General features: G+C 31.7%; 1 protein-coding gene across 5 annotated transcripts in view; it reads left to right on the forward strand.

Moving 5' to 3' along the window:
• Positions 1 to 27,614, forward strand: part of Mdga2 (MAM domain containing glycosylphosphatidylinositol anchor 2) — a 760,082-nt gene that overhangs the window by 574,856 nt on the left and 157,612 nt on the right. For 3 of the 5 annotated variants that reach the window (XM_005331744.3, XM_078050175.1, XM_078050173.1), the window contains one exon: positions 3,092 to 3,385. The exons of the other annotated variants lie outside the window; for them this stretch is intronic. In XM_005331744.3, coding sequence (XP_005331801.2) covers positions 3,092 to 3,385 — 294 coding nt within the window. The remainder of the gene's footprint in view (positions 1 to 3,091; positions 3,386 to 27,614) is intronic. 5 annotated transcript variants of the gene reach the window in all.

Genomic DNA, 27,614 nt, shown 5'->3' on the forward strand with positions numbered 1-27,614 from the left:
TCTGCTCATGTACATGAAAAATAGGCAGGTATGACAATATACATTTTTTAAAATAAAGAAATAGTTTGATTCTGTTTGGAAGTGGTGGACAAGAGGATATGTTGAAACAAAGAAAACTGTGCTTTTTAATCAGCAAATGTGATGTGTTGACAATTAACTATTAACCAAGTTAAGAAATAAATGGTGATTTATTTTGAAGATTTGACTTAAGGAATATAAAAAATAGATTGCAATCATAGGCTGGAAGAGGCTTGAGGTGAAACTTAAAATACTTAAAATATGTATTATCAACACAAAACTCAGATAAAAATCCATGAGACCATGAACATTTGTAAGATCTCCCAATGGGAAACTTAGGATAATAATAGAGAGTTTAGTGTAGAATTTTAGCAAGTAGAAAATTTATTGTGTATAGGGGGGAAAAAAGCCTATTAAAACCTTTGGTAAATTTTAAGTTCTTTTGAGCAAGAGAGTTGTTCAAAAGAGAGTTGTGGAGAAAGGTTTAAGTTTGATTTGAAGATTTAAAGTCATATAGAAGAAATATTAAAGCATATTTTAGTTAGGTTTGCTATTCAGAAAAACCTGTGCTAATTTGTTAATTTGTACAAAATTCTGCATATTAGTTATGAAGATTTAAACTGAGGCATAAATTTCTGTGACTTTAATTAGGGAAAAAATTATCTAAATAAATGAATAACAAAAAAATTGCAAAGGGAATTTTTGAACTATTTATATGAAAATCTTTTAAAATTTTAAACTAGTTGAGAATAGATTTTTGTTATTTTTATTATGTTTAAATATTCATCTTATTAAGTCAGGAAATAATTATTTCCAAATGCCATCATTTCTTTCATGACCATTTTAATAATTTTTTCCAATAATCAGAACATCAGTAAACTTGAGGCTCATGCCCAGAGTGCAAATTCATAGTTCCAAAACTGGATAAATCAATACTGAGAGTAGTTATTCTTGGCCAATGGTCATGTGACTTGCTTTTGGAACTGATGTAGATTAAAAATTTCAAGAGTTAAAACTGTTAAAAAATCTTTTAATTTATAATATCCTTTTCTTTTAATTTCTAGAAATTTATCAACATTTGGGTATTTATGTAGGTTTGTATATAAAATAGATAGTTTTCCGAATATGTGTCAAATATTCCCTCACATTTCTGTATTGATCCTCTTTTGTTGCCCCTAAGAAAATCACCAAGAAATGGACAAGGATTTTTTCCAATGCTAACTTTTAAGTTGTTAATTCCAGACACCATCATTTCTTGGAGCCTACTGCAGGAGTCATCTCTACTTGGTTATCTGCTCTGAATTGAACTGGATTTATGTTCTGTTTAAATCAAACTATTAATGATCTCTTATTCTCAATATTTTCATTTATTAAGTTATAAAGTATTTTGCCTTTAAGACTATTAAGGGAATTAGACAAACATGTAAAATATCTATCTGTGCCTAGAATATAATAAGGGCATAATAAATGCCAATCCTGTGTAACAATCATGAAGGATGAATAAATACTGTGGTTCCATCCCAAACATATTACTACAAAATGCTGCTTCGATTTGCAAATTGCTTTGGGTTCACTTTAAAAAGAACGAATTATTTAACTAAATTACTAATTATTTATATCTATAAAATTAGAAGTTTTAAGAAATAATTTAAGTTTTTAAAATGTAACCATTTATAAACATTTTTTAATGTCAGTTTGTACAATGTATATATCTCCTTTACGGAGATAGTAGTTACTGTTTCCAACTTTCTAAATTCTAAGGTGCTATGCATCCTTTAACTAGTTTTTCTTAACTTGAAATAAATGAAAGATTTAAATGAAAATATTTCAATAGTAAGATAACTTTGGTATCCCTTTAGACTTGTATGTAGTTTTTGGTATAAGTTAGAAAATAACTGTAAGCCTATTTTTTTGTTTGTTTTGTTTTGTGTCTATCTGTAATCTGCAGCAAAGTAATACTAGATAGGAGAATGAAATGCTTTTCTTTTAATGCATATGCTATATAACTTCTAAAAAGAAGCATATAACATAAATTAGAAGGACAAAATTATTCACGTTTCAGGTTATTCTTATTTCTAGCATTCTATTTTGCTCATGATTTTTGATAGATAATGTATATAAACCTGCATGAATGTATTTACAGATATATAAAAAATTTAAAAATCTTCTAATGAAATAAGTGATAATAGAAAAATCATTATGTAGTACTTCCCTCATATTATTTCATATTTTTCACTAAGTCTTAACATGCATATACTACAACACAGCAATTTCCAATAAAATAAATTTAATTTTCCCTAAATATGTTCAGCAATGTTAGAAATTAACTTTTAAAAAATTCTGATTTTTTTTATTCTTTCAGATATATTTTGAAAACTTATTTAAAATTAGTTTCATAGAAATACTGGCAATAAAATGGCAAATTATTCATATTCAAATGATTTTGTAATATTTTAAAGTAACATCATATGGAATTCAAATGTTAAAAAATGAAAATTCTAAAGTGGTACATATGATGGATTATTAAAGAGTAAGAATATGATCTATTCAGTTCCATTCCTTTTCCACAGCCAAAAAAAACCAATAAAACAAAAAAACATATTGTTAATCTTAGCAACAGTTTTTAAACCAGAGTCAAAACTTCTGTTTTTATATCCCAGATTCCTCTTTTTCATTTTTCTAGGATTTGCACTTATGTTGATTCCCAAATCTAGGCAGGTGAATCCTACCCTGAGTAAGCAGGATCACTCTTCTATGAAAAATAGATATAAAATACCCAGCTAATGACTCTTAGTGAAAGTCATTGAGTGGATTTATTTTCTTATACTGACCATTTTCCAACTTACTACCTTATTTATTGTGGTAATGTTTTAAGCCTTCTTTTGGGGAATGTTAAACAAATAATTTAGAATCATTTTAAGTGATTATTATTCCAACGCTCTCTCTATTGTTTGTGACCCGAATTGTCACATTTCTTCAACAAGCAAAAATTGTTTCCTTATTATTTTCTGTGCCTGGATATGTTTTACAAGTTTATACTAACCTTGAAAAATTTTCTTTTTCCCATTTCAAGTTCCACCCAATCTGACTGTTCCACAGGAAAAATCACCTTTGGTCACCAGAGAAGGAGACACAATAGAACTGCAATGTCAAGTCACTGGAAAACCTAAACCCATCATCCTTTGGTCTAGAGCAGATAAAGAAGTTGCAATGCCTGATGGGTCAATGCAAATGGAGAGTTATGATGGAACACTGAGGATTGTGAATGTGTCTAGGGAAATGTCAGGAATGTACAGATGTCAGACCAGCCAGTACAATGGATTCAATGTGAAGCCAAGAGAAGCTTTGGTGCAGCTCATTGTTCAGTGTAAGTAATTTCCCTTCCTATGTGTTTTAGTTTGGGGATAAGGGAAGAAATGATACTGTCAGTCTATGGGTAAATGGAAGTGAGCTTTGAAATTGGATTGGGAGGAAATATTTCTACCTCATTGCTACCAATTTTGTAGTGTTCCCTTAATATGCTTACTACTTAGCTATTAGAAAAGAGTTGTATTTTTTGTGTATGTGATGAATGCAATGCTATTATGTGGTCAGTTGTTGCCAAAGGATCACAAAACTATTGGTGCTGGGTTTACTGGTACATACCTGTAATCCCCATGTGGGCTTTATATTTCCTCTTAAGAGGATCACAAGTTCAAACCCAGCCTCAGCAACTTACTGAGGCCCTAAGCAATTCAGCAAAACCCTGTCTCTAAATAAATATATCAAAAAAGGATTGGAGATGTGACTCAGCTGTTAAACACCCCTGGGTTCAATCCCTGGTACCAAACAAAAACAAATATTAAAAAAAAAAAACAACCACCAGATGCAATGAGGCAATGTGAAAACTGAAAATAATGGCTAATTTGGGTTATGACGCTCTTGTTTTCACAGTTTATGTTTCTACTTCAGGCAATTGAATGTTCTTTGCCCAAATTATCCTCTTATTTTAAGGAGTCCCTTACCTTAAATTGTGGAGACCTAATCATTGAAATGCTTTGTTTGCATATCAGAAGTTGTAACAGTAGATTACATAATTACCTGGGAATATAGAGATAATTCAGGCAGCTCTTAGGTGCTGAATCTCTGCTTGATTTATCCTAGCAAGTATTTAATTGTAAAGTTGAATAAGATAATTTTTAAACTGTTTTGACTGAAATCTCAATTACAGTTCTGGCAAAAATATGGTAGACGTGTGGGCTTTATATTTCCTCTTAAGAGAAACTAAATCCATAAATTTAAGAGCTAACAAAAATATAGTGATGTTACCTTTATTACTGGTGTTGACAAAATGTCAAATTCAGCACAAGATATTAAAATTCAGTCCTACAATAGTGGATGATAGGAGTCACTGCACAGTTGCCTCTATTGTGTCAGGGATGAAACTGATAAAAGACACTAAGAGACACAGGCAAAGTTTAGTTCTTTTAATGTAGGTAAAGAGGTATGATTTTTCTGTATCCCAAATGGACTTCATAGAGCAGGGGTATAAACCAGCAGCATTCCTCTGAGAGGCAAGCCTCATTGCCTTGCCCACAAAGGTGACCTTTCTAGCTCCAGGTGAGGATGTCATCAAGTCCTTTAGGACACTCCCTTTTATGTCCTTCCAACTCTTCTGAAGAATCTGGACATTTGTCTAAGTATTTGCCAAGTACAAACAACTGGTAACCATCCTAGAATATTCCTGAGTGAATCAGAGGTTCATGGTCCAGGACTGTGATCCCTGCCAAAATGACCAGAATCCAAGCCTACCTAAGGACAACTGATTCCTGCCAAACTAATAATGCAGGAATCCTGTAATGCTTTATAAATGAAAAACATTTTTATAGTGATTTTTAAATATGAAAATGATATGCTTCAACTAATTTGGATATCTATAACATATGTAAGAAATATTGATATGAGATATAAAAGTTATTTTATACATACATTCACATACATGTGCATGTATACTTACATGTGTGTTTATATCATCCTCAGAAATTAGTTTCATCACTATAGCTCACAAGCTATGTTTTACATATTTTGTATTCCCAGGATAATATATTTTACATTATAGCTCTTCAGTAAGCTTGTTGAGCAGAGGTATGTTTAGATAAAAAACAAAATAAGATTATCATATATGTGTGTGTGTGTGTGTATACAAATATATACATATAAAATACATATGTAAATAAATAAAATTTTGCTTCTTGTATATCTTTTTAAATATGTTTTCTGTGTATCTGAGAACTTCTCACATGCAGTTTGATGTGTAAGAGCCCAAGTGTATTGAGGAAGAATATGTCAAATTATTTTTACTCTTGCTGGGTGCAGTAGTGCCCGCCTGTAACTCCAGCAACTTGGGAGGTTGAGACAGGAAGATCACAATTTCAAAGTCAACTTTAGCAACAAGGTCAGAGGCAACTTTGTGAGACCCTGTCTCAAAATAAAAATAAAAATAAATAAATAAAAAGAACTGGAAATGTGGCTTAGTGCTAAAGTATTCCAGGTTCAATCCCTAGTACCAAAAAAAAAAAAAAGGAAAGAAAGAAAGAAAAAATATTAAATTATTGTAATTCTTAAGGAAACTTTTTAAGGACTTGAACTCTGCACTATAGTTCAGGATTTGCTGTCTTGAAAAGTTAATTACACTGGTAAATTCTAGAACTATTTTACACACAAATGCACATCTATAATTTTATAAAGAAAAAGAAAATTAAAGACAGATTGAAAACTAATGTAGCTGTTATATATTCCCTATTAGACAAATTATGGAGCAGCTTTCTGTACTACTGAGATGTATATAATCAACCTATTGAACTAACATAACTACTATTTGGATTTTTTAAAAAGGAAAATTGTTCTGGAAATATATGTGTTACTAGAGACTAAAATATAGCTAATAAATAGCAAAAACAAGAGGGCAATTTGCCATATGCACACAGGAAAATTTTGAAGCCTACCCAAAGGAATTCATAAGTACATAGAAAAAAATATTAATTTATAAACAGAGCAGTAAAATGGCTTTCTGCCCTGAATCCTGGAAAGCGCTACTTAACTAGCTGGGTTTCTTATTTTCCTTAATAAATCAGTCCATCTGTTCTCAGTCCATCTCTTCTCATTATAAACATGACAATTCAATGTTGTCTCTCAGGCTAGACTCCTATAGCTCTTTTCCTGTTTAGGACCATTCTTCAAGTCTTTTTTTTTTACTATTTAAGTCCTGTTAAGCATCACCTCTTTAGAATGCCTCTCAGTGACTATTGTTAAGGTCTTTCCTTGACAGTTCTGTAAACACTGCCTGCTGTTAGTCTGTGCAGGACAATTTACAACCTCAAAGAATTGCTGGTAGGTAGAGCACTTGCTTAGTGTGCACAGACCCTTGGTTGAATCCCCAGCACTGTGAAAGATCAACAACAGCGACAATAAAAACAACCTAGAATTTCAAAGAGAAACTTCATTTTGAACACGCACATCAGATGATATATTTCTTTCAAAATTATTGGTTTTTATTTCACTCTTGCCTTCTGTAGAGCTCTCCTGGAATATTTATTGTCTATATAGAGTTAGTTTGAGTTACACAAATAAATACTTCCAAACACTTCTTGTACAATGTTTACACTAAAGTTATCATTTTCTAATTGAATACACTTCTTTCACCAAAGTGACTTGATTCTAATGGCCTCTGGTTCCATTCCATAAAATGAATTACCCTGGTGGGATAATCAAAAACTATGCCAGAAACATTCATGTTAAGCTCAAAGTATTTTCAAAGTGTGCCAAGGGATGATGGCATCAAGACTGTACACTCAGTGACACTGTAAAGATAACTTTGAAGGGAGCATTCACTTAGGGGATTTTCTTTGACCAATAGAATCTTAGTTTTACCACTTATTATAACATATATGCTTAGTGTGCAAGTATCTTAATATCTGAACATGAAAAAATGTTTCTGTTTTTCAATTAGTATTTAAGACTAAAATACTTTTGTAAAATAATGGAGACATTGCTTATTATATAGTACATAATGGACATCACTTATTATCATCATGACTAGAATTTCAATACCTAATTTCCTGTATCATGTAACCAAAACATTCATATTCTGACTTGCAAATTATTTCTTATATACCATATGTCTTAATTCATTCAGGCTGCTATAACAAATATAGCCTAAACTGGGCAGCCTACAAACAACAGAGATTTATTACACTTATGAAGCTAGGAAGTCTAAGATCAAGAGCAAGCATACTCTGTTTCCTAGCTTGCTCTCTAGCTAATGACTCGCATGATGGAAAGGGCTTTCTACCTCTATGGGCTATCTTTTAGGACTATACTTATCCTTTTTATTAGAGTAGATTTTTTTTATTACCTACTTACCTCCCCAAAGTATCACTTTCTAATTGGTCATTAGGTTTAAATTTATGAATTTGAGGGGGCAGAAATATTCAGACTATAGTGCCCTATTTTATTGCCTTTATTAAAGATAGTTGAGCCATTTCTACTATAATTTAAGTTCCTTGCAGGTGAAAATAACAAGCAATACTTGACAAATAAGTAGATTCTTGATTTACTGATCCATTGTCAGGGTCTCTGTTCTAGGAGAAAGTTATAGCTGAAAGTATTTGGTAATAAATTCTTGATTTTTTCTCTTCTCACAGGGAAACTTTATATTATACTCTAAAAGAATGTAGGTTGAAGAGAGACTTTAGTTTACCAAGAATATACTTAATATTTTAAGCATTCATTTTTCACATTTTAATGTTAATTATTATTAAATAGAACCCAGTGTTTATTACACAGTATTCCTTTATTTGAATTAAATGGCCATATTATTAGTCCTTTTGTGGTTTTTCGTAGTTATTACAAACATTAATCAACTGAATCCTGAGGAAATGTTAATATTTCAAAAACTTTAATATTTTCCCATGGAGTACCCTCTCCCTCCTCCCTGTACTTAATATCTGTTTTCTTAAAAAGTAAAAAAATAATAATAATTATAAGATGGTGTTCAATTTAAATTCTGTGCAAAATTCTAGAATTATGATTTCAAGTCATCATATCATACCCATATATATTACTTCATTTCCCCAGGTAGTCTCATTATTCTGAATATTTGAAAATTGAACTTTTAAATATACATGCTGTTTTCTAGTAAGTTCCTAGGATGAATTCACTTTAGCTGAAATGCCCCTGCTATCCTGGGCATCCTCCTTGCTCTTTGTTTCTTCACTTTTCCAGAGAGTAGAGTACCATCAATAACCATCACAGTGCTGCATAAGCATCTAAGAAAATTGTCTGAGAAAATAGAAAGGAACTCTCCCTCTGTAAGGCATTTCTCAGTGAAGAACATAGACATTATCCATTATATATCACCTGGAAAAAGAATGAGTTCATAAAGCATATGGCTCATGTAAAGAAAATATGCACATTATTTTTTCTCTGGTTTCATCTCTGCTGCTGTCTTAATGTAGGCACCACTAGAGCTTAATGTTAAGAAAAAGTTTGTCTATTATAATTTTATTTTCAACGTCTATACAAAGAAGTGCTAAAGAAACTTGCTACTTTAAAGAGGATGATTAAAAGTACAGCCTAACCTAGCCACAACTTGTGTGTATTGATCTTGTCAGTTCAGTACTCTTGCTCACCCCCAGTGATGCAGAAATGAATTCAAGTGGATAATTATGGCATATCCGTAATACTTCAAGATTGGAATACTTCAGATATGGGATTAAGTTAAATGTATTTTGAGTGAAAGAATTTAGTGTCTTTATTTTTCTGGGGCCTTTTCACTTTATTAGAATATATTCTCTTCTAAAAGAAGTAAACATATACATATATAAGTACATACATACAAGAATAAAACTTTTGCTCCTTTATAATCTCTCCTATTGAAAAATGGATTTGTTTTTCTTCCAAAAATCAATGTATTCTTCAAAATCAATTTCAGGCATTTCTTAAATACATTGATTTATCTCATGAAAATAAGAAGATAATAATAACAGACCATTAAAATAAATCACACAGATGTGAACAGTAATACATCACATGAACACGCTTGTCATGTTGTCAGTTTATTTTAACAACACCACCAAAATATACTTATTGAAGACCAATATATGAGGTATGAAGAAGACATGGGTCTGGGTAAGAAAAAAAATAAACACTTCAGATATTAGGTAACAATGTAAGAATCTGAATGTCAGAAAGACACCTTTTGGGGCTGGGAGTATAGCTCAGTGGTAGAATGTTTGTCCAGGATATGCTAGGGTCACACTTGGATCTCTAGCACTGAAAAAAAATCATTTCAGTCTGTGTACAATAAGCAAATCAAGAAGTGATAAATCAAAGGCCATTTCTAGAAAGGAAACACACAATTTTCTAACCCTCCAACCAGAGAAACATTCATGGGAGTATTTTACCCACCTGTAATCATTTTTCATGTAAAAATTTCCTTTTATGTTATTGTGAACAATTTTATCTTTCTTGATCATCAATTGTTTAGTGCAATATCATATTTTAATTCTTAATATCAGCCACTTATATTTTGTTTTGATATCTATTGGATTATATTATTATATATTAATAACTTTTACTTTGTAGTAGTCTCCTCTATCCTATAATCTTTCAAAGATATTAGTTTCAACTACTTTCAAACTCATGGGACTACTATAGGGCACATTTGGCATCAGACTCACTCAAAAGGATATAAAAAAGAAAGCAAAACTTACCATCATGTCTTCCAAATCCTATCCCCTGGGAATTTTTAAAAATAATGGAATATATTTTCTATTTTCATTATTGGAGGAGAAGGGATGCCATTGTCATCTAGAGAATACAGGCCAAGAATACTACTTAATGTCCCAAATGCATATGGTAGTCTCCCAATATAAAATTATTCTACCAATATATAATTATTTGTTAGGGAGTGAGGGCCTAGCCTGCCAATTGTAGGATGTTTAGATGCCAGTAGCAATGCTCCTTTCAATGAAAAGTATCTTCAGTTATTGCCAACAGACTGGCAACAAGGTCATACACCACTGCCGAGAAGCAGGCTCATCTACAAGGAGACAACATCTACCTAGTTTGGGGATAAGAACTGTGGCAGAATGCTCTGCCCTATTACAGCCTGTATTTCTTGTAATCAATCTGCAGGCATAACATCCAGAGTCCTTAAAGAGAAATGTCAGTTACAAGAACCAATACAATCAGCTCAAGTGATGGTTTCCTATCAAATATTAACATTCTTCCCTATCCAGAAACAGTTAGTATAGAAATGTCGTCCAAGATCAGAGCTGACATTCTTTCCTTGTCAGGTTATTGTGGGGATGAGAACTAGAATTTTATGAAAGGTCAAATTCTGATGAGGTGGAAAAGTTGGTTCTTTTTTTTTTTTTTAAAGCACTCTAAGTGCATCTATTGCTTCATCTGCCAAGCTAAGCATACTTACAGTTATTTCACTCTTGTATTGTTCTTTATTTGACCATAATTATAGTTGCATGAAATAGGAAAGTATATTTAGGAATCACCTGTGCACTGTTGTACCTCTTTCCTTGTAGGTCTTTTGTCTTTTTATCTGGGTTTGACAAGGCATGTCTATATATCCTGCTGTTCCATTAGTTCATTTAGATCCATCTTATGAATTTCTTTCTTCTAAAAAGAGTATTTCACTGAAGTCTTAAAGATTGTACTAAACAGAAGCAAAAGTTCTTCAAAAGGAAATTTTAGAATTTCAGCTGGTCATGCATTATAAAATTAAAAAAAAAATCTTCCTTGATTTTACATTTACAAGACATGTTTCAGATGTGAAAATTTTTCTTTTTTCTTTCTCATTAAATTCAAACTATTTTTGAAGAAAAAGAAGTCAAGTGCTTTTCTTGAAAATTAGTGAATATATGTATCTCATTATTTAATATTTTCTTAAGGAATGGAATACAAAATGTTCTTATTGAAAAAAATTGTTCTCTAACCTAAGGTATGTAATTATGCAAAATTAATCAAGAAAGAAAAATATGAAAATGAATGGGAAATTTAATGGTATTTAAGAAAAATGGAAAGTGGCTTCTCATCAAGTTTTTTTTTTTTTAACAATGAAATGTATAGACAAAATGCCAGAAGTTTCTGATAACTCTTCAATATTCTCAGCTTCTTTTTATACATCAAAGACAACAATTTCTCTGATGATTCCACTGTCTGATGATACAAGTTCTTATTCACAAGGTAACTGCCTAGTATACAACATAACATGATGGATATAGTATTTTATGTAAGTAATTTGGGTATGTAAACTTTTCACTTCAAATAATCACTAGAAACCTTCACGCACAAATGTATCAGTCAATAAATGACACACATTTACACACAGACATAAACAAGCACACACATACAGATGCAAAGGATGCAAGATTTAGAGAGAACTGAATGCTTGTGATGTATATCACCCTATTTACGCATCTTTCTGTGCATCTCTCTGTCCATCTCAGCATTAGCTCCATGTTTATTATTTATTGGCAGAGGACATGTTTATTGAAAAAACACCGGTTCCTGTTAACGCATTTTTCTTCCTTGCCTTTTGACTCTCTGCATTCTAATTCTGTTTTTATCTTGAAGTCATGTGTTGATTGCTACTTATTCTTCTTATCTTTAAATAGATTGTCATCTACTATCTTCTTACTCTCCATTGACTTTGTTGGCAATATAATGACTCATATTATCATTGCTATATAGATATGCTCCAAGAATTGTATCTGAGTTGCTCAGCTAGCTTTTGAAAAATGCCAGTTCAGTTTTCTGATGAATTTAAAAATTGAATGTGTCTAAAATTAAATTTACAGTGATTTCTCTGAATTATTTTTTCTCCTCCTGAATTCTTATCCCACCTAAAAGGATGCCTCTCTTCCCTGTTTACAGGCTCTGAGTCAGTATTCTCTCTTCCATTTTACCCAGCATGCACTGAAAATTAGAATATTAGATTCTGAAATGACAGACATGGTTTTAATTCCAGCTTTTCTACTATTACCATCATTTCTTAAAATTGCTTTTTTCATATACTTTATAATATAAATAAAGCTCATACTATGCATTTCCCTAAGAATCAAATTATGAGAAAAATATGAGAAATTATCAAATTATGAAAAATTATCAAATTTTTTAGTTCAGTGTTTAACATGTAGCTAGAACTCTCTTTATCTTGTTTTGTTTTCTTTTTAAGAACCTTCCCTGATCCATTCCTTTTTCCCAATTCCAACTGGTAAAACAGTTCCAAAGGTAAAACCCTTTTACCTCCTTTAAGAAATTCCTACCATTTTCCCCTCACCTCTGATAATCTCTTTCCCCTCCCAATATTGCTGGCAGAAAAATTCCTTTTTCATCAGTAGGAAAACATTCATTGCAATTGAAAGGATATTCTTGTTTCACTATTATAGGAAAAAAAAGTTTAGTGGTTTCTAATAGCTTAAACACTGACATCTCCTCAACTATGGATGCAATTCCAATTCTGTGATTGCTCCATAATTAGTGGTTCTCCTTTCCAGGTCTACTTGAAACCAAAGCTTGTCCCATTTTACTGCTCACCTAAGGAATACCTCCAGTTGAATATGACTGGCTTGGCTTAATAAGCCACACTCTGTAGCAGAGGCCTGAAGGTAGGGTTGTTTGTTCTTTGGAAACTCTCTACAGCTACTCACTACCTGTGATTAGGAGTTCCATTTCTGGAACTTCCAAACAGTATTTTCTATTCTTCATTAGGTCATGTTCAGTGTTCTAATGAAGGAGAAGTTCATTATCCTGTGATTTTTTTACCTCCCTGCCTTTTGTAATTCCATCACCTTTCTTATAAATACCCTCAAAGTCACATCTATGAGCCCACTCTTTACTGTCTTCAAGGCATCACTCAAAGACCATTTCACCTTTGGTATCCTTCAAAATCTTCAGCTATGTGAAACAGTATTTTTCAGCTGCAATATTGTTAATGAAGAGGCAATGATATTCATGAAGTTTTTGTCATAGGTACAACTATAGGCACTTTCTAGAATAGAAAACCTATAAATATATAGGGGAGCTTCTAATTCTGGTAATAGATTCTAATTCTAGCAGTGCCAATCTTAATGTGTGACTTAATTTCTATGTAAATGAAGCCTATAGTAAGATGATCTCCTTTAAATAAGCTTCAAGTTCGAAAAATGTTGACAATAAAATTACCTTGTTTGTATTTAATGTATGTATGTATATATATATATATATATATATAAAACAAAACCAAATATCCTATTATTTATAACAGCAATCTCATACAAATTGCATGTTTGAATTAAAGAGTGGATGCATGGATGGCAAAATTTCATTGCAACAAGTTCCCAGTGTTAAAATAACTCAGATGTGTATTCTAACAAAAGATACAGATTTTTTAAAAAGATAGATATTTTTTAGACCAAATCATATTTTGGTCTACAATTTTATGTACTTGTCCATTTTGAAATGATTACAACTAGAGAAAATTCAGCATTTTTGAGATCTTATTGAAGAAGCATTGTTAGTGTAAAATTTCAGTGTCTGGTAAATTAAACATTTTGAAACTTATAAAATATGTCCTCTTATGAATTTTACCTTCATCTTTTCCATTGTTTGTTTTACGTTTAACTCCTATTTATAGTAGGAACGATCACTAAGTGGAATGCAGATTCCATATACTAGTTCAAATATCATAACACAAAAATATATTATTTTGCAATTACTTATTTTAAAGACTATGGTGTATTTGCTATCTTACTAAGGACACTTCCAAATGGTCCCTCCTTGATGTAGCCAAACATCTGCATAAATATGAAGAGAAAAAATTATTTTTTGTGGTAATCAACTTAAATTATTTCATTTTTGTTTGCATGTCTATTTCTAGTAGATATTCTATGCAGCTTATCTGTAAAGAAGATACACTTTGCAAAGCAACGGAAAGATATGGTAGCCCACAAATTAGTATGTCTCTTTCGAAAGACATTTTATGTTAAATGCCTAATTAAAAAATTATATTTTCTTTTTTCTCTAGCAAGTGTCTGTTTTAAGAAGTTTCTAGAGATTTTTTTCTCCAAAGCAATCTGTTAAAAAGAAGTCTTTATCCCAATGTTTGAAATGTTTCATATCCATGCATTTGAATAAGACAAAACTAATTTGTTCAGCATATACACATTAGAATTTGTCCACAGTTTTTTTAAAAAATTGAAGTAAAATGCTCATTTTGATCTTGGGAAAAACCCTTAGTCTTGGAGAAATATGATTATTTTCTTAGGCAGCTTTTCAGATTCTTAATTTTGGAAAGTCCCTCAATCTCTCTCCTCCCTTCACATCTCCTGTCCACTCCTCTCCTTTTCTATCTCTCTATACACACCCCAACACACCCACACGTACATACATACATATATACGTACTTTCAGTAGGTTATAATTTGGATCTATCATTTTTGTTTGAATTTGGAGCATACATTGTCATTTATTTTAAAATAACAGGCTGGTTTTTTCTAAAATTCTACATAAGAAACACATGATGTTTTTTTATTTCTTTGTGCTTCTTAAGATGAGCAACAGACCATCCCCATCCTTGATCTCAAATTATAACTTCACCATAATTCCTGCGTTTTGACATTAATGACTAAATTATCCAATGTTGTTAAAGAGTCATATCTAACCTATGCCCCCAAATTTAGGCCTTCATATTTTGACTAGTTCATCCAAGAATCACTTAGCACTGATGCATTTATTCATGTAATTATTAGGTGAAGAGGTTCACATAAATGAAAAAAATAATGATTTGCCTGTACATACTCTTTGTTGGCATTTGATCTTAAAATGTTAGTGCCTTACACTTAATATTTCAGACTTTGTTGACTAAATTATTCTTTGTTTTATTGAGCCTGCAAAATTGGACTCAATATGTATAATAATCAAATATGAGCCTGTTGAAAATAAACTTTCTACATTCACTGATAATAAAATTAACAAATAAAAAAATTATATAATCTCCTCTAAGCAATAATAATGCTACATAAATTTAATTTATATTTGAGAGTGGTTTTCTAAAATATTTCATCTTTTTTACCGAGTAGACAATATTTTTCTTCATTTGTCCATATAAAATGGTGAATGTTACACATTCTTTTACACATTTTTTGAAAAACGAACAGCCAGGTATGGTGGTTCATGTCTAGAATCCCAGAGATTTTGGGAGATTGAGGCAGGAGGATTACAAGTTTGAGGGCAGCCTCAGCCTTTTAGTGAGATCCTGAACAACTTATAGACTTATAGTATATATCTTTTTTAAACTCAGCTTGATTATTTTGTGTAGTTTCTTATTTCTTCTATCTTGACCAAAAAATAATTACATATTTAAATTCAAGACATTAGCATTGTTTTGATTCTTCATTTAGTTATGCATACTTTATTGCTAAATAGTTTGTTCTTTTCCAAGATAACAAAACTATTTCTTGTGATTTTTAAATTATAATCAGTATTTAATTTGAAAAGCTATAATTAACCCTGGTAATTAACATTTACTTTAATCAATTCATTTAATAAATATTAATTTCTCCAATAAAAATGGGTCAATTTCTGTGCTAGGATAAGGGGAATTTAGATAAAAATTAAAAGTACTCTGTATACTATCTAAAATTATAATCTGGAAGCAGAAAAAAATCTTTAAGTGACAAAAAAGGACCCATGTGAACTCAGATGAAGGAGAAGTGATAGATATTTTATGCTTTGTCCTTACAATAATATGTTTTTGCATATATTTTTTACAATTGAGTTCATCTAAATCAGTAGATACATAAGTGCAAATATTTAAAAAGATATTCCCCAACCCTCTTATATTGTTTTTATTTTCTCAATTTAGTCTTCTTTATAAATGCCTTAAGCTTTACAGTTGATTGGTAAATTTTCCTACCCTAGTACCTCCCTATATTTCTGAGACTTTCTGAGAGCCTCAGTGTTCCTGAGAATCTCTCACTGTGATGTTTTCTTAGCATCTACCTCACTATCATCCCTCCCTTAATAACTATAATTGTTCCCTCATATATTGGACATAACCTTTTTCATAATTTTTCTAAAGCAGTTTTAACTTAAGGCCAAGAGGCAGAATGGATGATTAAAGAACTCCAGAAACTGGGAGAAGGGATGGATAAGAAGAGATACTTAGAAGGAATTATCAGTGTTCCTAGATACCCACCATTAGCCTTTCTCTCTATAAACAATTTTTATTTGATAGAGAGAAAGCCTAATGGTGGATACCTCAGAAAATTTCCACTTAGGTGAGAACTTTAGTTTTTAACTCTTAGCTTCTAACAGCAGAAGGCCCAACTCATAAATATATTATTATTTATGCTACTTTAGATTTTGATTGTAATGCTCTCTAATTGCAATGCTCTCCAATTTAGACTGTCCTGTCACAATCACATGAATTATTAAAGAAATTTTTTTAAATTTAAAAAATTATAACCAATAACACATGTCATTTGTACACATTAATGTGATTCACTGTGATGTTTCCATATACACATATACATACATTGTATATTGATTATTCATCCAACCTTCTAATCTCTCACACCCTTATACCCTTCCAGCACCTTTTCAAGTCCCTAGAAATCCTTCTTCTACCTTCAGGTTGTCTTTTTATCCCCACAGCTTCTCCATATGAAAGAACAGGCAATACTTGCCCTTCTGAGGCTGGTTTATTTTGCCTAAAATAATATCATCTGGATCCATTCATTTTTGGTGCACATGACAGAAGTCCATTCTTCTTTAAAACTGAATAATATTCTGTTGTGTATATGTACCATATTTTTTTATACATTTGTCCATTAAAAGGTATCTAAACTGATTCCATATGTTAGCTACTATGAATAGTGCTCAATAAATACGGGCATGAAGGTTCTTTCTTTTGTAGGTCGACTTCATTTTTTTCAGATACAGACCTAAGAATGGGATAGTTGAAAGGTATGATAATTCCATTTTTAGATTTTGAGAAACTCCTATAATGTTTTCCACAAGGGTTATACAAATTTACATTCCCACCAATAGGGTATAAGGGCTCCTTTTTCTCCACATCATCACCATAATTTTTTTTATTTGTTTTGTTTTCTTAATAACAGTCATTATACCTGGGGTGAATAGTACCTTGTTGTTTGTGTTTACATTTCCCTGATGGCAGTTTTTAGTTTTTATTGTAACTGTATTTCTTCTTTAAAGAAGTTGTCTATTAAGATCATTTGCTCATTTTTTAATTGGTATACTTGCTTTTTGTTGTTATTTTTTGTTGTTTTTTTTTGTAATAAATACTGGATATTAACCCTGTGTAAAATAAATAGCTAGAAATTCTTTCTTTCCATTCTGTACATGTATCTCACTCTGTTGATTGCTTTCTTTGCAATGCAGATATTTTTCAGGTTGACTCTAATATCATTTGTCAATTTTTACTTTTGCTTATTATACCAATGTCTTAATTTTTATGCCCCCTTGATGTCCTCTAGTAGTTTCAGAGTTCAAACTCTTTCATTAGGAACTTTGATCCATTTTGAGTTGATTTTTGTATAGGGTGAGAGATAAGGGTCAAGTTTAAACTGCATGCATGTTGATGTCCATTTTCTGCAGTGCTACCAGTTAGAGACTATTCTTTCTTCAATGTGTATTTCCAGCACCTTTAGTAAGAATTAGTATGCTGTACAGGTATAGATTTGTGTCTGTTCTCTATTCTGTTTCATCGGACTATGTCTGTTCTATGCCAATACAATGCCATTTTGTTGCTATAACTCTGTAGTAATTCTTGAAATCGTTTCTTGAAATCAAGTATTATGATGCCTCCAACTTTGCTTTGTTTATTTTTGCTCAGGATTGCTTTGGTTGTTTGTGATCTGTTTTCTTCCACAGGAATTTTAGGAACTTTTCCCTAGTGGAATAAGAATGTCATTAGTATTCTAATGGGAATTGCATTCAATCTATAGATCCTTTGTATTCGGTATGTACATTTTAAATGTATTAATGCTTCCAAATCTTGAGCACGAGAGGTTTTTCCACCTTTTAGTGTCCTCTTGAATTTCTTTCTTTAGTGTTTAGTTATTTTCATTGTAGATATCTGTCTCTTCCTTAATTAAGTATGTTCCTATGGTTCTGTTTGGGATTTATTGTTTATTTTGTTTAGTTTTTTACTTAGTATTGTGAATAGGATTGCTTTCATGATTTCTTTCTCAGCAAGTTCATTGTTAATGTGTAGAAAAGCTACTGATTTTTATATGTTGATGTTTTATATGTTTATATATTTTATATGTTGGTTTTGTATACATGCAAACACATATATGTAATCATATTATCTGCAATCAGAGATAATGTGATTCCCCCATTTCCTATTTGTGCCTTTTTTTTTTTTTTTTTTTGCTTTCTCTGTTAATTGCGCTGGTTAAGTTTTCTGGTACTACATTGAATGAGACTGGTGAGAGTGGACAGCCTTGTATTATGCCTAATCTTAGAGGAAATGCTCTCGATTCAGTATGATGTAAGCTATGGGCTTGACGTATATAGCACTTATTACATTGAGGTATGATCCTTCTGTACATAATTTTCTCGGGTTTTAACATGAAAGGATATTGGATTTTATCAAATGTTTTTTTCTGCATTTATTAAGATTGTCACATGATTTTTATCCTTCATTCTATTTATGTGATGTATTACATTTATTGATTTACATATGTTAAACCATCCTGTAATCCCTGGAATAAAACTGACTTGATCATGGTGTAGGATATTTTTGATGTACTCTTGAATTCAATGGGATGGTGTTTTGTTGAGGATATTTGCATCTATGTTCATTGGGGATAGTAAATTTATAGTTTTATTTCTTTGTTGTTTCTGTGTTTTGGGAACAGGATAATATTAGCCTCATAGAATGAGTCCCTTTTAATTCTGTGGAACAGTTTGAGAAGAGAAGCTGTTAGTTCTATTCGCAAGTTTGGTAAAATTCAGCAATGGAGTCATACAGTCCTGGCCTTATCTTTGTTGGGATATTGAATTGTTGATTCAGTCTCAATAGTTGTTATTTGTATATTCAGGTTTTTTGATTCACTTGATTCAGTTTTGATAGGTCATATGTTCAGAAATTTCTCCAATTCTTCTATCTTTTCCCATTTGTTAGCATATAGTTTTTTAAAGTAGTCTCTAATGATCCTTTAACTTTCTGTGGTGTCAGCTGTAATATCTTATTTTCACTTCTAATAGTACATACTTGGTTCTTTGTTTTCTTTGGACTCATTTAGCAAAGTTTGTTAATTTTGTTTAACTTTTCAAAAAAAATTCTTTTTTTATTGATCCTTTGTATTGTTCTTTAGACTCTATTTCATTTATTTCAGTTCCAATCTTTATTAATTCTTTCCTTCTACTAATGTTGATATGATTTTTTTCTTGACTTTCTAAGTCCTTGGGATGTATCATCAGTTTATTTTTTTTAAATCTGTTTTTTTTTTAAATGTTGGCAACCACTGCTGCAAACATCCTTGCTAGTACTGCTTTTGCTGGATCCCATAGGTTTATATTTGTTGTGCTTCTGTTTCCATTTGTTTGTTTCAAGGAATTTTTAAATTTCCATTCTGATTTCTTCAGTGACCCACTGTTCACTCAAAAACTTGTTTTCTGGTCTCGGTGTATGTGTGTCATTTCTAAAATTTCTTTTGCTATTGATTTATAGTTTCATTCCATGTGATTAGAAAAGACACAGAGCATGATTTCATTTTTTTTTACAAATTTGGTAAGAATTGTTTCATGTTTTGATATGTGCTCTATTCTAGAGAAAATTCCAGGCCCTTATAAAAATAATAGGTATTCTACTTCTTTTGGATGAAATGTTCTGTAAATATCCGCTAAATACATTTGATTTATAGTATAGTTTAATACCAATGTCTCTATGTTGATTTTTTTTTTTGGTCTGGTGATATATTCATTGGCAAGAATGGGGAATTGAAAGCCACCACTATTATTGTATTCAAGCCGATCTCCCCTTTTAGGTCTTATAGTGTTTATTTTATAAAATTGGGCAATGGATCTCCATTGTCCAATGGAGACATTGGGCAATGCACCATTGTTAGGTGCATATAGATCCACAATCATGGATCTCCTTATGAATTAATTTCTTGAATAATATAGAGGAACCATGTGTCTTTCTATTGTTTTTTTTCTTTAGTTCTATTTTGTGAGGTATAAGTCAAACTATTTCTGATTGTTTTTAGAATGTTTGCTCAAAATATAATTTTCTATCTTTTCACTTTCAGTCTACACGTGTCCTTACTTTTAAGGTGAGTTGCTCCCAGGCAGTGTATTGTTGGGTCTTGTTTTTTTTAATTCATTTACCCATTTTGTGTATAAGCACTGGATAGCTAAGACTATTCATAGAGTTACTAAGGAAAGGAATGAATTTGTATCGGTCATTTAGTTACTTTTCCCTTAGATTTTTTGAATTTTCTTTGTCCAATTTTCCTCGTTATTCATCTCTATGGATTGATGGCTTACTGTATTGATAATATTTTATTCTTTTATTATTTCTCATTTATCTATTGGGATTTATGCTTTCATATGCTGTTGTGATAGTAGTTTTCTTTTTTCTACTTCTGGGTAGACTCTTCAAGCATCTGTTGCAAGGCTGGTCTGGTGGTCATGAATTCCCTTAGTTTTGCCTATCTTGGAAGATCCTTCTTTTCCCCTTGGATTCCAAAAGTTCAGTCTTGCCCTCTTGGCCTGTGGGGGTTTTGTTCATAAATCTGTTGTTAGTGTAATTGGACTGTCCTTTAACACTATTTGACACTTTTATCTTATATATTTTAAAATTCTTTCTCCTGTTCTTTTGACGTTTGACTATAATATGTTAAGGTGAGGATTTTCTCTGTTCATATCTATTTAGGGTTCTGTAGGAATCCTGTACTTGTGTGTCCACATCATTCCCAAGATTAGGGAAGTTTTAAGCTACTATTTTTTTTAATATTATTTCTACTCCCTTAACCTATATTTCTTCCTTTTGGGGGATGCTGATGATGGAGATGTTTGACTTTTTTTTTTTTTTTTTTTGTCCTGGGAATTGAACCTGGGGGTGTTTTACCACTGAGCTGCGGATGTTTGATCTTGAATGGTTTCTTCATTCTAATTTTTCTCTCTCTTTTTTTTTCTATGTGAATGTGTTACTCTGAGAGACCTGTCTTCAGGCTCCCTCTCCTCCTTTGTGCATCCCAACACCTGCTCCCCACTGTGTAGCACTCTTGGTATGTTTGAGAGTCAATTCACAGAACCAAGTCTGGTTAGTGAGGCAGCCACATGCTGAGCCAACCCAGTGAGATGTCTGTGGTGTCCCAGAGACTGGGATATGAAGGAGTTTATGACTCTTAGAGCACTCTAAATTCAAACACTAGTTTCCTTGTCAAGATGGCTCCTGTTTATAGAACCATTTCAGTCAGCTTTTTCTTAGCTGTGACCAAAAGATGACAACAACAACATAAAAAAGGAAAATTTTATTTTGGCTCACAGTTTCAGAGGTTCAATCCATGGTAGTCAACTCCATTGCTCTGAGCCAGAACTGAAGAAGAACATCATGATGGAAGAGAGGGGCAGAGAAAACACCTCAGGACATGGTAAGGAGGAAGCAGAGAGAAAGAAAGCTCTGATTACCAGGGAGAAAATATAAAGCCCAAAGGCACACCCCCAGTGACCTACCTCCTCCAGCCACACCTTAACTACTTATACTTACCACCTAGTTAATACATCATCAGTATATTAATCCACTGATTAGGTCACAGTTCTCATAATCTAATCATTTTAATCTAATCGGATCACACACCCATGAACACTCTTGTATTATCTTACATATTTGGGGGAGACGTGGACACTTCATATGAAAATCATAATAAACACCATCAGGATTGTCTGGGAAATTAAGAGATTACTTGGAAAGCCAGACTACTGTGCAGTTTTGAGGCCTATTATCTTTTAAGGCTATAAGCCTGCAAGGGCCATTAAACTTTCCAATAGCTCTCTACCTGTGCTTATAAATTTGTTGGTACTCTCTTTTTCATCTTTACAGTTGCTGCAGAGGAGTGACTCTTCTTCCCCAATTGATGAGTTGGTAGGCAATGGCATACTTTGTTTCTCTTGCTGTACCACAGTCTTAGGTCTCTGGAGTTTATAAAGAGTTTCTATTTTGCTACTGATGAACCCCAGTATTCTCCCCCAGGACTCTCACCTCCATAAGTAGCTATGCATCTGTTTATTTTGATTCTTTATGGAAGAACAGGTGAGTGTTGTGTACCTGTATTCATCCATATTCAAGGTGTTTCTTTGAGTAACAAGGGGAGAGAAAGCCAATTACCCCTGAAGAAAACCACATTTTCATGGTAATATAGTAAAATTGGCTTTAAAATAGTACAGTTTTTACTGTTCTTCTCTATATAGTATGTGAATATGTTTGTTTCTTCTTGTAGTTGTGGGTATGCTGAATATATTTTTGTATAGTGTGTGTTTATGCCTGTAGGAGTACATATCAAAGATAAAACAGGCAGAGTACCCAGGGATAAAGAACAAAGAGTATTAAATTCCAGAAATATTGAGTCTAAAAGTCACAGTGATAAAAAGCACACACAGGTATTTTGCATGAGGGTCCTCTTTAATAGCTCAACATCATAGCTCCTGTTCTGTGCCATTATTTTTAAAGGTTATTAGAAGCAATATTCAGATCTAAAGGAATACATGATGGTAGTGTTAATTCATTTATGTGGAATGTTTCCTCTAACATTTGAGAACATAAATTAAACACCTACCAGAACAAGAAGATGGGCCTTGTCTTTCTAATAAAAGAGGTCAAAGGAAGATTTTTTTTTAAAATAGCCATATTTTTTAACACTATCTGGAATTTTAAAGCTATTCCCTCAGAAATCATGAGAATGTATTCTTGTGTCCCATCCCACACACCAAAATGTTGAGAAGTATATGTAAACATAAAAGTTGCAGAGCCAGGCATAGTAGTGCATGCCTGTAATCCCAGCTGCTGGGGAGGCTGAGACAGGGGGATCACTAGTTCAAAACCAACTTCAGCAAATGGCAAGGTGCTAAGCAACTCAGAGAGACTCTGTCTCTAAATAAAATACAAAATAGGGCTGGGGATGTGACTCAGTGGTTCACTGCCCCTGAGTTCAATCTCTGATACAAAAAAAAAAAAAAAAAAAAGTTCAGCTCTGATTTCATTTTTTGTTGTTGTTGTTTTGGTTTGTTTTGTTTTTAAATCCTGAAGCTCTTTATTTCTCCAGTCTCCTCAGTTGTCTTTGGATATGTACCTCTTTTGTAGCTGGACACCTTATGGAATTAGAATATATTTATTTCTTATTATATGAGTTTTCTACATGATTTAAAATACACATCAATGGAGTATTTTATATTTCTCACCTAAAAACAATACAAAATAAATCTAGATTTAAATTTCATTTTCTTTTTTGTATGTGAATCTAGATTAATTCTTTTTGACCCTTTGGGTTAGAAGTCCTTAATGGATCTGGGCTTTCCTATCTCGATCTGAAATAAAACCTGTCTTTATGGGCAGCAAGGGAGCATGAAGCCAGAAAAAAAATGTTTTCCTTTGATAAGCTTGAAAAGTCAATTTCAAGGATAAAGCACCTTGATAAAAGTGAATCAGACTAGATAAACACAAATGGAAACCAGGGAAATAGAGACATAAATAGATATGTGATCTTCTACTTTTTCTAAGTAAGAGAGGCAGCTACTTGTAGAGTTCAGGTACTTTTCAAGATGGAATGCAACAGCAACAATAAAACAGGAAGAGAGAAATTGAATATAATGAAGAATATTGTAAAAGCGACTATGAATGTGAGATGAAAATAATTTGAACAAATATTTTAGAGGCATTTGCCTATGAGTTATGAAGTATACCTAATTTGAACATATCTCATTAACTTTGAACATATCATAGGTGTATTAGTGAAGATATGAGAAATAGTCAACTATTAATTTAATTGCTTTGATTTATTAATTATATACATACATTTACAAAAATATTAATATTTGTATTCACTATGAATTTTTTGGTGGGATACTTTTCACAAGCTCTGAAATCCTAGCCAAAGTCTCATCATCACAGACTCCAAATTAATAATGTAATAATGAGGTTTCTGGCTTTATTTTTTTCAAAAAGAACCTTGTATAGTTTTAGGTGAGTTGTTATAATGCATAAAGTCACAGGTTCGTGTTCAGTACATTTGTTTTTAATTTACATATTTAGAAATTATTTTTATGTAAAATGGTAAATCTATATTTATTATATAAAGTAGAATATAAAGAACAAATATTGAGTGTTTGAGAAATTAACTCACCTAGTCTACAATGTGACTCTTGCAAATTTAACTAATTCAAGAAAGTTGCATGATGATGGTTTCCATGTTACTTGGGAAAGCCATATTTAAATACTATGCTATGAAGGACTTTTTAGTACTCCTGAGAGTGATTCTGTAAAGAGTATATATTCCACCTTCTGTTTTTATTTTTTTATTTTTTTAGAGAGAGAGAGAATTTTTTAATATTTATCTTTTAGTTTTCAGATGGCACAACATCTTTGTATGTGGTGCTGAGGATCTAACCCCGGCCTCACGCATGCCAGGTGAGCGCGCTGCTGCGTGAGGCACATCCCCAGCTCTGTTTTTATTTTAAATGATCAGTTGGTTCAACTCTCTGCCTTGCTCTTTTACCTGAAGTGAATTGATGCATGACAACTCAGATTATTTGTATTGAGCCTCCACACTAACATATAACCTTCTGCCTCTAAATACAAGTTAACAATAACAACACCAGTAACAAAAAAAAAACAGCATTTGTGAAATACTTTTTGCTAAATGCTATAATAAGTGATTTAGATGCAATGTGATTTAATCTTTATGTTGTTCTACAAATGTCCATGTCATATTTTTATTCTGTTGTATGCTTATTAAAGCCCACTGTGTTCCTTTTTCTAATCTAAAAACTAAGTGTCTTATAGCTTGTTAAAGGTAAATTTTGATTGATACACCTTTGTACTTTCTCGTGTAGACATTTTGGTGCTTAATTGGTATTTGAAAACAATATATGAAATGATCAAATGGTATAATAAGTCAATGAAACTATCCACCATAAGAATTCAGATGCTAAAGTATACATTTGAATTTATTGACATTTGCATCATCAATGTTCATTAAATTAACCATTTGAATGACAAGTGGATTCATTTTATGTAGTTCCCTGTCCTCACAAACAGCTATTTTCAGTTTTTAGAGAGTAGAAGACATTTGAATGAATCTCCATCCTTTATAAAATCTTTAATGTTTTATTACTTAGCTTTTGTACTTTTTCATTAACCTTATCATTCCATGGTATTAATTTAACGAATCAATGTATACATGGAGATTGAAGAAAGCACCTACATCTTAATGTAAAAAAATGCAAATGCTTAAAGAGCTAATTATAACATTCATAATTTGGGGAAAATATGAGGAAAATAATGTATATTTAACTGAGTACTTGGCATTTTGGTTTTTCTTTATTGATGAAAACTAAAATTCAGAAGAAAGGAAAAAGACAAAATTGAGAAATTATATTTCATTGTTTCCACCTTTAACTGTTTTGCAAAATATATCCCATTGACAAAAATAATCAAATTATAATTGATTTCATTCTATAATGAAATTATGGAATGACATCAATGAAAATTTCATCCTATGATAAATAAAATTTAAATTAAAATATATTATTATCTTTTTTGGAATTTTTAGTATTTTCCTAATGGATATTACTTATCTACAAATGATATTCTTTACTTTTATTTGGCTCTTTTACACAGTTTTCTAGCTCTTATACAGTATTCAAAATAAACTGCTAGTACAACCTATAAATATTATAAGAACCTACTATAACTGTGCCTTTTTCAAAGTCAATTCTTGTTAACATTAAATACATTTTTAAAAATATGCTATAGTGTGGAACTAATAGACTCTACACGGTAGCTAGTGGAAACTGAGGAGAAAAAAATCCATCTCTCAAACTCCTAATATACTACTTTGAAGGATATTTTATTGAACTGTTCTATAGGGCAAACATAATTCAGCTGAACTTATAATTGAATTATTTAAATTTCAGAACATAGGTCATTATAGAAATAAATTATGTAAAGAGCAGTATATATAAACAAGGCAGCTATGAATCATAACAAGAACATCATTATTCCAAGTTCCTGGTTTTAATTTAATATTATGTGGAAGTAATCATTTCCCTAAGTACTGATTCCATGTAAAGTTTTGCATGGAATTCTTCACCCTCCTTTTTGATTACCATTGCCTAACTCCAAATTTCATTTCCCCAATGTTGCTAAAAAATTTTCTACTTCCTGATTCTTCCAAGTAAATTAATAACCAGTCTCAAATACGCTCTGTATATACACAGAATATGAATTATAAATTAAGAAAATAAAACTGGTCTCTTCTATTCTTCATGACTATTAGTAGGAAGTTCTGGTCAAAATAATTTATATTCGCATTCCATTATTTATATTCAATTATAATGAGGTACAAAGTTTAATTAACACAATATTTAGTTTATTAACTACAGGAAGTTAGACATTGAAAGTGGTGAGGAAGTTAAGACATTTCTAAGTAATTCTTTCTATTTAATAATGCAAAATATTTTGCATTGGGTTCATGCCATAAGCAGTATACACTTATTCATTTACTCTCAATGTTTAAAATATTGTAAGAGGCAAAACTAGGTTATAACAATAAAGATTTTTAATTGAAGTAAGTAATTTCATAATATACAGATTTTTTTTAAAAAGTTGATTTGTTTATTGGAATATTCCAGAAAGGTGAATTCTACCAGAGAGTTCCCTCAATATTCTTCCTCAGATTGTAAACATTCAGCTGTAATGTACTAGAAACATTTTGTTATTCTTTTAAAATCTGAGCTTTTTCCTAATACATCAATTTTTTTCTGATTATCAGTAAGATTTTCTTCAGATAAGTTCAGAAAGCATATTTTGCGCATCTACATGCCACTGATTGCACTAAGTGCTGAGGATATAAAGATTCTGAAGATTTTTTTCATATCCTTAGGAATCTTCCTGTCTGGCTGAGAAGTCAGAAATAGCATCGAATTATTTCCATCAAAGGAAAAGATACCACAGTTCTCCTGGCTACTGGAATGTTAATAGAGAAAGATTCTTTGCTACCTAGTAGAGTGGAAAGTCAAAAATTTTCCTAAAGGAGATATCTGAGTTTTGAAGAATGGCTAGGACTTACTCAGTTGGGAAAAATGTGAAGAAACAGAAGCCAGCATGGATGAAGGCTCAGAAGACTAGAAATAGGATTCGGTGTGTACCGGTGTATACTGGTGACTGAGAGAAACTCAGTATTGCTAGAATGGAAACGACCGAACAGGGCTAATGTAGCTGGAGAAGTGTATGTAGAACAAACTACAGAAAGAATCTTCTGGTGTCTGTTTTCCCTGAGAATCTAACAATTCAAAATTCTTACCTCT

The sequence above is a fragment of the Ictidomys tridecemlineatus genome, chromosome 5 (genome assembly GCF_052094955.1).
Source record: "Ictidomys tridecemlineatus isolate mIctTri1 chromosome 5, mIctTri1.hap1, whole genome shotgun sequence".
NCBI lineage: Eukaryota > Metazoa > Chordata > Mammalia > Rodentia > Sciuridae > Ictidomys > Ictidomys tridecemlineatus.